This window comes from Egretta garzetta, unplaced genomic scaffold, assembly GCF_000687185.1.
Source record: "Egretta garzetta isolate BGI_Z169 unplaced genomic scaffold, ASM68718v1 scaffold273, whole genome shotgun sequence".
Taxonomy (NCBI): domain Eukaryota; kingdom Metazoa; phylum Chordata; class Aves; order Pelecaniformes; family Ardeidae; genus Egretta; species Egretta garzetta.
Window position 1 is genome coordinate 650,325 of NW_009259236.1, and position 13,089 is coordinate 663,413.

Consider the following 13,089-nt stretch of genomic DNA (forward strand, 5'->3'; position numbering starts at 1 on the left):
GAGGGAATCAAGTGCACCCTCAGTAAGTTTGCAGACAAAACCAAGTTGGGTGGGAGTGTTGATCTGCTCAAGGGTAGCAAGGCTCTGCAGAGGGTCTGGACCGGCTGGATTGATGGGCTGAGGTCAACTGTATGAGGTTTAACATGGCCAAGTGCCGGGTCCTGCACTGGGGTCACAATAACCCCATGCAACCAAAGGTACAGGCTTGAGGAAGAGTGGCTGGAGAGCTGCCTATCAGAAAAGGACCTGGGGTGTTGGTCGACAGCTGGATGAATATGAGCCAGCACTGTGCCCAGGTGGCCAACGGCATCCTGCCTTGTATCAGAAATAGCATGGCCAGCAGGAGTAGGGAAGTGATCGTGCCCCTGTACTCTGCACTGGTGAGGCCACACCTCGAATATTGTGTTCAGTTTTGGGGCCCTCACTACAAGAAAGACATTGAGGCACTGGAGCATGTCCAGAGAAGGGCAATGAAGCTGGTGAAGGGTCTGGAGCACAAGTCTGATGGGGAGCAGCTGAGGGAATTGGGGTTGTTTGGCCTGGAGAAGAGGAGGCTGAGGGGAGACCTTGTCACCCTCTACAATTCCCTGAAAGGAAGATGTAGCAAGGTGGGTGTTGGTCTCTTCTCCCAAGTAGCAAGCAATAGGACAAGAAGAAATGGCGTCAAGTTGTGCCAGGGGAGCTTTAGATTGGATATTAGGAAAAATTTCTTTACCAAAAGAGTGGTCAAGCACTGGAACGGGCTGCCCAGAGAGGTGGTGGAGTCACCATCCCTGGAGGGGTTTAAAAAGGCATGTAGACATGCCACTTAGGGACATGGTTTAGTAGGCATGGTGGTATTGGATTGATGGTTGGGCTTGATGATCTTGGAGGTCTTTTCCAATCTTAATGATTCGATGTTTCTAGGAAAAAAAATCCCAAGCAGTTTTATCCCATTCTGAAGTGGATCCTTGTTTTGCTCTTGGGGATTTAATACTACTAATGGCAATTGGTTGTCACTGATCTTAGTTTAGTTGGGCCTGAGGTTTCTTTCGGTGACCAAACATTTGACAGGAAATGAAATTAATGGCACTGCTTGGCTGATGTTGATGATTGCTGACAGATGCCATGTCAGATTTTAACAAGCTACTTTGAAAGTAGAGGGCCAGCAGGATTCTTTACAGGTGCTTGATGAGTGGAGCAGAGCATCCTTATGAGAATATGAAAAGTTGATTGGATTTGTTGTCATGGTATCCTTCGTTTGCCTGGCTTGTTTTATAAGTCTAGGGATGAGGTAGATTTGGTTTTGTTCTGTTCTTACATCCTTGGTTTGCATATTTATAAAGTTTTTAGATCTCTCATCTAAATAGTTGTAGCCAAGCTATTCCAGGCTAAACTTTGACATTTTTCCACTGATTGCATTTTGTTCAAGGTTCATTTCCCTCAGACCTGTAAATGACTTTGATCTCCACTTTGTGCTTAGTTTAATGTGAAAGGTGTTTTAAACGGTTGAATGATTCTTGCCATTGTTTCCATCCTGGTGCACAAAACATTGATATTTCAGTTGGGAAGCTGTCACATTGCTACATTATATATGGCTGTTGTTTGCTGGCTGTTGAGCTTGGGTACTAGCTATTGTCTGTTAAATTGCTGGAAAGACTGAAATATATGCGTGTCAGGTGTGGACAGGAAAGTTCCCCCTGTGGACTGTTGTTTATATCTCCAGTGTTAAGGAGAAAACCAAAGACCACTGACCTCACAGGACTAAAGGCAGTGTCATGGCATTGATTGGGAAGTTGATTAAGTCAACTCTGAGCTCACCTGAAACTCAGTCATCACATGTGGTTTCAGTTGAATTGTTCAATTGAACACTTGCATTAAATGCTTAGGGGTTTCACTGGAGTACTCCACTGAGAATTACTTGTGCCATAATGACAGCAGCACTCAGTAGTCATGCAGGAGGGATGTTTGAAATGGAGAGTCAAGGGTTTTTGAGGGAAGAGGAGAAGGACCTGGCTGGAGGCTAGAGGATGCTTCTCACAGGGATCCCAGACCAATTTAGGGGAAGAGGGGAGAAACAGTCTCCTCTTTTGCTCAGGAGGTATTAAACTTTTTCTAGCTGGTGACTAGATAACAAAGCAGATCTTAACATCACCTGTATTTGTTCCATGTTTATGAAGATCTGTTGACTTCCCAGGGTTGTTTCTAAACTCAGTCTGTTGAATTGAGAAGAGATTCCAGAACCACTGGGAATGCTGGACACAGTTCCAAATAGCTTGGATCAAAATGCATATCTCATTAGCATATGGCAAAAAAAATCTCCAGTGACAGGAGTGTGACAGTTATCAGAATCTCTTCTATGGCTTTTACAAAAAGCTGTATGCAGTTTCTTAATGGTGCCTTGTAATCTTTCTGTAATAGTAGTGCTGCAGCATGGCTTCTAAGGTTTACTGTTCTCATGTGGTCTTCTGATGATACTTTGACGTATATTCATTCTTTAAATGACTTAAGGAAGCGGAGGTTATGCCATCAAGAGAATTGTTGATAAGAGGTATAAAACAAAGGTAGAGAAAGTCTTGGTTCACTTGAAATATGGAGATTTTAAACTTTAATAAGAACATGAACCTTGCTTTCATCAATAACAGGGTTTGTTAAGCTCTCTCTCGGGCAAAAAAAAGAAACAGATTTCTGTGTATTTGTTTAGATGTAGATGATAAACTGAAACATTGCCAAATTCCTTTCTACCTTCAAACAAGAAATCTATTATGTCCTAAGAAATGAATGTTGTATGAAAATTTCCCTGCTTGAGAACAGCACCGTTATTCTATGAAGCTTAGAAATACAAGAAAGAAATGAAATCCCAACAGGAAATTGAATATGCACCTTATTTAATGCTTGGTGATAAAGCAGATCATTAGACTTTTCTTAATAGCATTCACTTTTGCAAACTGAGAGCCCATGCTCATAGCGTCTGCTTGTGTGGTTTTGTTTCTTCAATGTTGAAACAATTTTTACTTAACATCAGCATGGATTTACTAAGGGCCTGGTTTTTCAACTCTCCCTGACAATAACACTATGTAAATCCTACATAATGCTCAGTAGGATCAAATTCTACTTCTATTCACTCTGGAAAAAGTCTGATCTCTTCATTTTCATCATCTCTGTTAAAGCTTGGAAGTGACTCAGCTTAAGAACGATACGAGTCCCTTGGAGATTGTAGGCAATTGGATTGCTCTTGAGTAGCTACCTTTTGTCGTAATAGCCCAGGTACGCATGCGCAGACCCTGTAGCTTTGAGAGCTGACAGCAGCACTTACACTGTCTCCAGTCTTTTTGTGCTCCAGGGATGCAAAATATCAGCTCCAGAGAGTAGTTTGAGAGAAAAACTTTGTGGTTTCCATACAGTGTGAGCCACGACTGTATTCCAACTTATTCCATTCACAGGAGAGAGGCAGGATGGTCTGTTTGGAATATGAAATCCTTTGGTATACAGACCCTGAGAAAAAGACTGAGTTCTTCCAGGAGCTGTTGAAGATAATGTTGGTGGGGGTTTTTTTTATTTAAAGAAAATGCTGAGGTTTGGTTTGTTTTTTTTTTTTTGTCTCTCTGCTTGCAGTACCTCAGGGAATAGAAATGCTCCCCAGCGTCTCCTGTTTCAGAAGGGAAGCTCTGGTCATGTAAAACAGAATTTCTTCCATGTATCAAGCAGGAAGGGTTCTTGGGGAAATGTTATTCTCCTGTAGAACTATTTCCACGTGATGGATGTTTACAGAATACCTCTTGCTTACTGCCTTCTCAAGCATGATTTGTGCATTGCTATTGCCTCTGCTAATTAATTCTTTCAAAGTTATTTTTCCCATCACCATAGGAAAACCCGAAAGAAGATAATTCAATACTTCCTGTTAACTGTCATCATTTTGGTATTTGTTTTTCTCTGACGTGATATTTGTGTCACGGCACCTGCCTCGGTCATGCTATTGGGTTTTATTGTAGGTATGTAGTGGTCACAGCTGGTTTCTCTTCATTGCCTCTGCTGTTTGTGGCATGAACGATGCTGGGCAGATGGTCTTTAATAAAAACAATCACAATTGGTCCATCTTTTCTGTGGTATTTCTACAGCGGTCATAAACATGTGTGCTAAGGCAATATGCTGAACCTTAAGGGGATTTGTTGTCAGAACCATGACTTCTGCACAGTTGCAAAGAAGAAAAGGGGGGGGGGGAAAAGCTGTTTAAATCCCTTCCTTGTTTGTACACCAAGCGTGGATATGGTCATGTTCGTCCTTTCTGTTTTGATCTCTGACTCGAAGTGAAAGCAGCCTGCTGGAACAGCATTTTCCAACCATGGGTGTTAACAGTCTGGGTGACCCTTGTTTCGCCCATGTAGCTTAAAACTGTGATTAGCGATAGGAACACATGTACTAAACTGTCTGCAAAAATCCGTTTGAATGTGGGGTTGCCAGGACTTGGCTTTAGTTCTTGCAGATCGGTGTGTGCTTCCTTCTGTGAGTACACCAAAGATGATGAGTCTGCTGGTGGTTCGTTTCATAAGCCCTTCTGCTTGTGCCTGAATCCATGACTTGCCAGTATGAGAGAATTTAACTCATTCTGAGTTATTGACAAAAAGAGTAAGAGATTGGGTAGAGAGGAGACTTCATAAAGAAAAGGGCGAGAGGGAGCTTCCTTTTAATAATAGTAATTACTGTCTTTAAAAGACTTGCCAAATAATTTCATCCTCCATTTTCATCACTAGGCCTGAATCCCTGTGGCCACGTAAAAGGGATAGAGCTTAATAATTGTGAGTGTGTGAACCCTTTCATTCAAAGTTTCTAGTGGTTTTTGCAAGCAATGATGCCACAGACTTCTGTATGATATATTGAAGCTGGATTTTCAGAAGCTAGAACAGAGGTAGCATTGAAAGTTCCTTTTGGTCATCCTAACTTATTAGACCAGTTGCCTAGGCAGGTAAAGAGAGCCATAATGACTAAACAAGTTTTTCAAAAGGTGACTCACTGGTAGAACTGGGGACCATAGCAAAGAGCCAGAGAGTTCATCTATGCAGCTTCTGAGGCAGACCCAGCAGCATGCTGAGTGCCTTCAGCTTGAAGCTGAAATACATGTAAACTTGGATGTTAAAGCTACAAGCTAAATTACAAACTAAAGGAGATTAGGAAGAAACTTTTGCATAGACACGAGTACTCCATAGCTCTTTATGAAATTTAGCAGCTTCTGAAGCATCTAGTATTGACTGTTCTATGACAATACTCCAGTTCATACGGTGTAACCACAGGATCTAAAGGTCTGAATACTGAAGTAATCCCTAACAACTTTTAGGCATTAAAATAGAATTCCCAGTTATTCCATGATCTAATTGTAAGGATCCACCAAAGGTAACTTAGAAAAGCAAAATTATTGTAAGCAGGCTTAGGTTTCGCTTCTGGACCTCCAGTGGAAAATGCCTAGATGATCCCCAGCTCGGGAGGAGTCTAAGGTGAACTGGTGATGTGGTATAGAGGTCACAGTGTTTTCTGCCTAATGGTTACATGATATTGTACCATTAGTCTGAAAATAGTATTTTAAACAAAATAGAGGTTAATAGCAAAAAAAAAAAGTAAGAATGAAAGAGGTTTGTTTTCTGGAGGTGTACCCAAAAAACAGTTTAGAGTATTTTGCAGCATTATAATAAAGCCTTAACAGTAGTTCTCTAATTCTCCTAAGTCACTGATAATTGAGTTTTGGCTGCTTGTGGATTTAATGCCACCATGAAATGTAATTTGTTTATGGATGAAATATTAACACTCTTCTGTGCAGAAATGTGAAACTGGAAGAATGCTAGCACTGACTGTGTTGATTCTAAGTTGCATTTTAGTGCATTCTGTTTATGGTTATGCTATTAATTATTGTTGCAGTAACACTTACTAGACTTCTGAGGCTTGGCAACAGTCAAACACAGAGAATTTGCAATCCCTGCCCCAAACACCTTGAAATTTTAATTTTCATGGCAGGTAGCTAATAGGATATTAGCCCACGATAGCTGGGGAGAGAACCAATGGTACACGATATCATGCTTGGAATTTGTGGCAGAGAGTTGAATTGAACCCAGTTCCCCTGATAATCTTTGTGTATTTCATATTTTAATGTTTCAAGGACTCTGTAACTGCAGGGACTTAGAATGCTGCTTATTTATTTTCCCTTAATAATCAGAATTTCTGATATTCAATATTTCTGATATTTGATCAGAATGTACTTGAATGTTTTGAAGACAGATGAGATGGAATTGCTTGCGGAGTAAGAGTTAAGCTAGCATCCTAGCCCACTGTGAAGAGCAGTTTTCTCTTACTGAATTACATAGATGCAGCAATATACGGAGGAGCAGTAGGAGTGGCTGAAACCCAGAAGCCTGGGAGCTGCCATATATCTATTTGTTTAAGAATTCATCTAGCAGCTCCTATTTATGCTTTGTCACTGAGGTGAATAAAGAGAACTTTTAAAACATCACGTGAAGCAAGTAGTAGTTTTGGTGCTGCTGTGCGATATTAAATAGGTAGGTTCAAGTCTTTTGTTCAACCCCAGCTAAAACAGAAGTGTGAAATTTAGTTTCCCATCTCCCACGGCGTGTTATATTCATAGCAGTTGGCTGTTTTGGGATGGCTTGCTTTCTGTCTCCCGTGTTGACCAGAAATGCCAAGGTAGCACTATGAATATTTTCTTAAAGCAAAACAAGCACCTGGTTATGATGTATTTTGGTTTGGGTGAATAAGCATTTAACAGTGGAAAAACTGCCAAGTCAGATATCCTTGACTGGTCCTTCAACCTTTTACTGAGATAATTATTTTTTCCCGTTAAAGTCTATATCTAAATATTTAGAGTTGTTTATCTAATCCACAAAGTACAGGGAGTATAGTATGTGAAAGACTAACATAAGACCAATGCAGTTTAGGTGCTCTAAGGTAATAGTTCTTGGGACATGAATTTGTTCAGAATACAGGTGGGAAATACTTATTATTCCTATTTGCTTTATTCAGCATCCAATATACAGTTGTATAGTTTGGCTGCGTATATCAAGAAGTGTTTATAGTGGAGATGTGGTTAGATTTTCAATGTGTGATTGTCTCTTCACTGAAGCTTTCCCCCAGTATTTATGTTTAAGTACTGTAAAATCAACCTGAACATTTCAAAGATCATACTTTGTAAAGCAAAATGTAAAGTATTAATGCAGCGATGGTGGAGCAGCTCAGTGTTATCTGGGGATGGGAGGAGTTAATCTAAACTATACAACATTTCTAAAATATTGTTTCAAAAAGGCACAGCACCTAAAAAAGGCTCAGCTTCCTAAAATAAAGAACACGCTTGAAGGAAAAATGTATGCAAGTGTATAAAATAATAAAATCAGTCCTATTTATGGAATCCTATCTCTTCTTCTGCTCACCTCCAGTCCCAGAAGTGAAAGCAAGATTGCATTGGTACAAATAACTCTGATAACATGATTAACTGGATGATTGGCGGTAACTGAGGTCTTGGCAAGGACCAAGTTAATGAAAGTTATGATTACGTAGACTCCTCCAAGAAAGTCTTTATTACAAGCTCTCTTGTAGCCAGAGAATACCAACCATCTCCTGGGATGTCAAGGTGTGTAGTGACAGAAGGAGAAAGCAAAAATTTGATAGAAGGGAGCAAGACCACCAGGATGATCTCATTTTTCAGCCGCATAGACTGTTGCTGACATCTTTAGTAGGTATATTTTTCTAATATGTCTGTGTATTTATTTTTTCTTCCAGTGTGTGGCTGTGACTTGGCACAAGGAGGCTTTTTCATTAAGAATGGGGAATATCTTTGCACCTTGGATTACCAGCGCATGTATGGTACCCGCTGCAATGGTTGTGGGGAGTTCGTGGAAGGAGAAGTTGTGACAGCTCTGGGAAAAACTTACCATCCAAGCTGCTTTGCATGTACTGTTTGCAAGTAAGTTATCCCTTTCAACTAACATGGCATGAACAAGGAAAATGGGGAGAAAGGTACCACCATGAGACCCAAGCTTCTAGACATATTTCTCTTTGGGAAGCATTTGGTTGGGAAAGATGTGCTGCAAGTCTGACTGAGGGTCTTCAAAATACCACTTGTTCCTTTGGGGGATGCAACTTCTCTGTTACATATGGTTCCCTGTTCTCAGAAAGGTACTCTCACATATGAAGGAATTAAATATCAGGCTTACATATTGAGATAATGGGCATGGGTTGAATTGCATTCAGGTGGTCAGCCCAGCTTGATGGAAGGGAGGAGGTAAAGCAAAATGCTGGATAATATATCAGAGAAGTCATTTAGGCTATAAGAAAGTTAAACAATTGAAAACATACTGGAGACTCATTTTCACATCATATAAGTACATATGGCTTTGAGACAATTGTGATTCCCATCTTCTTCTCAAATTCTATTTCTTGTCCCCAGTTAGTGAACCAGTCTTCAGTTCTACGTGGAATAAAAAGAAGTTAGCTAAGGCAGTGTGGTTGGGACAAGAGGTGACATTTTTAACCTGTATTTTTGTTTAAACTCTCACTGAGTTATTAAACTCAGAATTTAGGAGGCTACTGGGCCATGATCTTCCGCGTGATCTCATAGCAGTTCTATACTTGAAAATCTCAGCTGAGCTTTACAGCCTAAACTCAACCCAAAGTCCCTATGCATAGTGTTCTCTATTAGCTGGCTCAAGGCACTGAGACCATGCTAGAATTTAGGCTGTCTTAGCGTATAGCTTATTGCTATGGTTATCAGTCTAATATTTTGGATGCAGTAAGGGAAACACAGCTTCTGTAGATTTTTATAGTAGTGGCACATTTTTATAGTAGTAAAAAATAACCTTCTAGACATAAAGTGAAGCTGAAGTGATACGGTGCCATTGTGGTGCTGGAATTAAGATGACTATCAGGTTGTTCACTTCTGCGGTTCTGAGCCCTGCAAGTAAAGCGGAACTTCTCTTAAGTTTTAGTGTAATGCCTGAGGGACACATAAGAAGCATCAGATAGAGTTGTAGATAGATTTCATAGAGATGGAGGACCCAAAAGACAGGGTCTGTTCCTTTGTAGTCTTGGAGGGAAATAGGACGGCGGAATTCTCCAGAATTCAGAGTCTGACAGCAGCTGAATTGTCTGAAACTTAATGCAGGAGGATGACATGAACAAGAAGGCAAAAATCTGCATTCTGAGGTAGTACCTTGTTGGAGATCACATCGTACGATGCATCTGGGTATTAGTGTGGCAGACCTGCCAGGTGCTACTCTAATCTTTCACAGCGCTCTGAGTAGTTTAAGTACAGTGCATTTTTCAAGACCTTTTCTGTTGAAAGTACTCTGATTGTTTTTACATTTGGTTTTAAATAGCATGTGAATTTACTGCATGTTGGTAATCATGTGATGTGTATGTTTGATTTATTTCCCAAGGACGCTGTGAAAGTAGATGATATAATATGAACAGTGACATCAATTTTCTGTACATTGACTTGCATCAATCTTTTTATGTTAAATGGACAAAAGATGAGTAGTTGGAATAGATTCATAAATGCAGTATTATTGCTGATTTATTTATGGCCCACTTGGGAATGCCTTAAACTTTTTTGTGTGTGTGGAAACAAGCAAATGTTCATTTGTTAAGTACAGTTTTGGACTGAGGTGTGGCGGGGGGGGGGGGGGGATTCAGCAGCTGAAGCTCCTTACTAAAGATTTGGAGTTCCTGAACCTTCTCATTTTGGTGAAATGCTCATACAAAATGTTGCTCATCCTCTGTTTTATACACCAAATAGGAGTTAACAGCAATGTCAACTTCTGCCTAGCACACATTCTTAACATTTTGTTGGGTTCAGCAAATGATCTCAAACCTCCATAGAGCATTCAGGCTTTACTTTTCTACTAACACCATCTGCACAGGTAGCAATTACAGTGGTGGTTCTGTAATGTAGATACCTATTTTAAATCTCTAGGAGAATGAATGGGAGTAATATTTTGGTTTTTTGCAAACTGTTACATCTGCTGTAATATAGTCATAGATTCTATTCCTAAATACAGATGAAATTAGTGTATTTATGAGTGACTAGCTCCACATTCCTTCACTAGCCTCTAGACCAATTCCGATTCTTCCTTTGAGTTCTCTTCTGTAGCATTTACTATCCACAATATCATACTGAGACAATCATAAATGTAGCTGTTGTGTCTAAGCGCATTTCACTGTCTACTTTTTAGATAAAGTACATTTGATAACATTTTTAAACTAAAATACAAGGCAAGTCTAACCTCTGCTCTGCTTGTACCCACAGACTGGATTTCTTCCAGTGCCTGGCTTTGCCAAGGCCACATTGCAGAAACTCTTTGGCCTGAGTTTCTATAAAATATTGATTTCTCTGGGGGAGGGCAGCAAACTCAAAGCATAGGGAACAGAGGAAAATTTCTGGCATATCCTTTGCTAAAATACATTTTTCTCTTTAACAATCCAGGCGTCCATTTCCACCAGGCGATCGAGTTACCTTTAATGGAAGGGACTGTCTCTGTCAGATGTGTGCTCAGCCAATGTCCTCCAGTCCAAAAGAATTGTCTGCCTCAAGCAGTAAGTATGCCATCTCCTTTGCGAAGCCTTTCACTTTCCCAGGCTCATCAACATTTGGATGAAATTAACTTAAAGCAATCTTTTGTGGGTTTTTTATTTTATTTTTCTTCACCTTTAGAAATGTGAACTATCTCTGGGATCTCTCTTTTCTTTTTTTAATTAATTAAAAGTGTCTAGTACTACAGGTGGGAGGAGACACTTACAAATTTCAATATGAACAAATGACTTGTCCCCAATGACTGGACTTTTAAAAGGGCTGATTTTCTTATATAGGTACTGAAAAAGTATCTAATTGATGAAATGTGAGGTTACAGAGTTTTTTCAGTATAATTGTGCAGGTTCAAGTATTCAAAAGAGGACAAAGTCGGAGAAATTAATTTTCTTCTAATGTTTAACACTTTAATTAAATTATCCTTTAAAAGAGTAACTGTCGGGATCATGTTTCCAGTAGACTGATACCACAGTAATACTGTGATCAGAACCTCAAGAAATCATTATAAAAGAGAGAGAAAAAACAAGTTAAGGGGAAAGAGAGAGACTGAAGAAAATTTGGGAGGGAAATTAACTTGGTTTGCTGTTGGGTTTTAATGCTTTTAAAAGATAACTTGTAAATTACTGATACTAATCTCTGCCTTTGGTAGTTAATTTTTTAAATCTTTAGGGATTTTTGATTCTTTCTCTGACTGCTGGATTGTACTTAGTACTCTAATCTGTAATGACTTACCCAATATTGTTTTATAATTCAAAATAGCTACAGATTTCCTTATGACATTAGGTAGTTTTCCTCCGATGTTGGTTTCCTTCAGGGAGACACTATGTATTTTGTACTGGTACTTGGCTTTTAGGTCCTAGGATTATGAAGTGCAATGTAAAGGCAAAGTTGCATAATGTTTGTGCTCAGCAGATGAGGCAAGTGAATATCAGGTGATATGATTTGCCTGAGAACATGGAATCGGACACTTAGCAAAATGGAAAATGAGAAACTCTTTTTGTTAACATGCCTTTCTGTCTGTTAAGTGATACTTTTCCACTTTAACTGTAGATTTGGAGCTGAAAATGCACAGGCCTAATCAGTTAAGGAAGAATTTAGGAACCTGAAAAAAGCCTTACAAGACTTACAAACCAGCATAGAAAGGTATGAGGTACTTCAGGCACCCAGATAATCCTTCTGAGACAAAGGAATGATGTGGAAATTGTACTTGAATTACTGATATTTAGGAGGCATAATTGGCAAGGAACTGCAAGGTGTAGGGACCTTGGACAGGACTGACGTTCTGTTCCTAAGCATGTCGCAGCACTGGTTCCCAAACAACTGGTGTTCAATGACAGAAGTATCTGGATCACACTACACCTGGTTCTCAAAGTGCCATGCTTATCCAGCAGTGTGACCACTTCCTGATATGTGACTCCAGGTGCCAAAATGCCTCCCAGCAAATGATGAGCTAAAGCTGTCTGGTAGTGAGCAAGCAAAAGGGCTGGAGAGTCACTTACTGATAGCCATAGTCTCTGACTGAATTGCTGCTTGGGTTCCACACTGAAGTCATAGGTAGCAAGGATCAAGGATTATAAAACAAATTTTCCCTGCTACTTGTGATTTCTTTTTGGTGTTTTGTTTTTTTTTTTTTTTTTATTTTAACCAGAATTGGGTCCTGCTGGGCAAACTGCCTTACCAATACACACAGCAAGAACGCTCCTGCTCGTAACGGTTTAGAGTGCACTACTTCCAAGTCTGCAATTACCTGCCACTATGCATCTTTTTCTTTTATGGAGAAAGAGTTGTAGGAAGATATAGTATAGAGTTTCTGGTCACTTTGGAACAAAACACTCCAAAGCAGACAAATAAAAGCAATACCAGTATGTGTTTGTAAGTTCAGAAAAACTTGATTAAAAGAATAGTAATGAAGTGTCCTTTGTCTTCAAAGATAGGACAGCTGCCACTTTAGCTTTGTGCAAAAGTTGACTTAGATATGGAGAATTCTTTCTTTTTTTTCTTTCTGGCACTGAAGAGTAAATTTTAATTAGTGTAAGCTGTTCCAGATTGCTTCCATGTCTCTCCTGCTGGCTGAATCAGACGCATAATTTTTTTCTAATGCTTTGCCCTTTTTTGAAGGGATGTTTGTTGGTTTTTTGAATGCAATTTCTTTTAGAAGAGAATCTCGTACATAGTATAAATCTATTTTATATCCTATGCTACTGTCAGTTGTCCGTGATTACTTCCAAGTAGATTACTAGAGGAGGCTTTCCTTAAAAACAAAGAAATCTGGAAGTGAGGAAATTCAATAGACTGAAGTCCATCAGGTTTGATTGGTTTATGTAATGTAAAAGGAAGCCTTCTATTCACTGTAATGTCTGCATTAATGCTGACAAGCCATTTTCTGCTGTCTGGTACTTCACATAAATGAAAGGCTTATTGACAGCTTTTCTCGGATGATTTCAAGGAAAATCAAATGCCTCTAAATACAGGGCTTAACATCTTGAATAACAGGAACCTGAATATTGTTACGCTCTTTTATAGTGCACACC

The 13,089-nt window shown here is 39.5% G+C and overlaps 1 protein-coding gene across 8 annotated transcripts in view; it reads left to right on the top strand.

Annotated features, from left to right (window-relative positions):
• The first annotated feature begins 7,817 nt into the window (after positions 1-7,817).
• Positions 7,818-13,089, top strand: part of ABLIM1 (actin binding LIM protein 1) — a 93,318-nt gene continuing 88,046 nt past the window's right edge. For all 8 annotated transcript variants that reach the window (XM_035891475.1, XM_035891479.1, XM_035891483.1 and 5 more), the window contains exons 1-2: positions 7,818-7,939; positions 10,457-10,566. In XM_035891475.1, the coding sequence (XP_035747368.1) occupies positions 7,833-7,939; positions 10,457-10,566 (217 nt within the window). In that variant the 5' untranslated portion in view covers positions 7,818-7,832. The remainder of the gene's footprint in view (positions 7,940-10,456; positions 10,567-13,089) is intronic.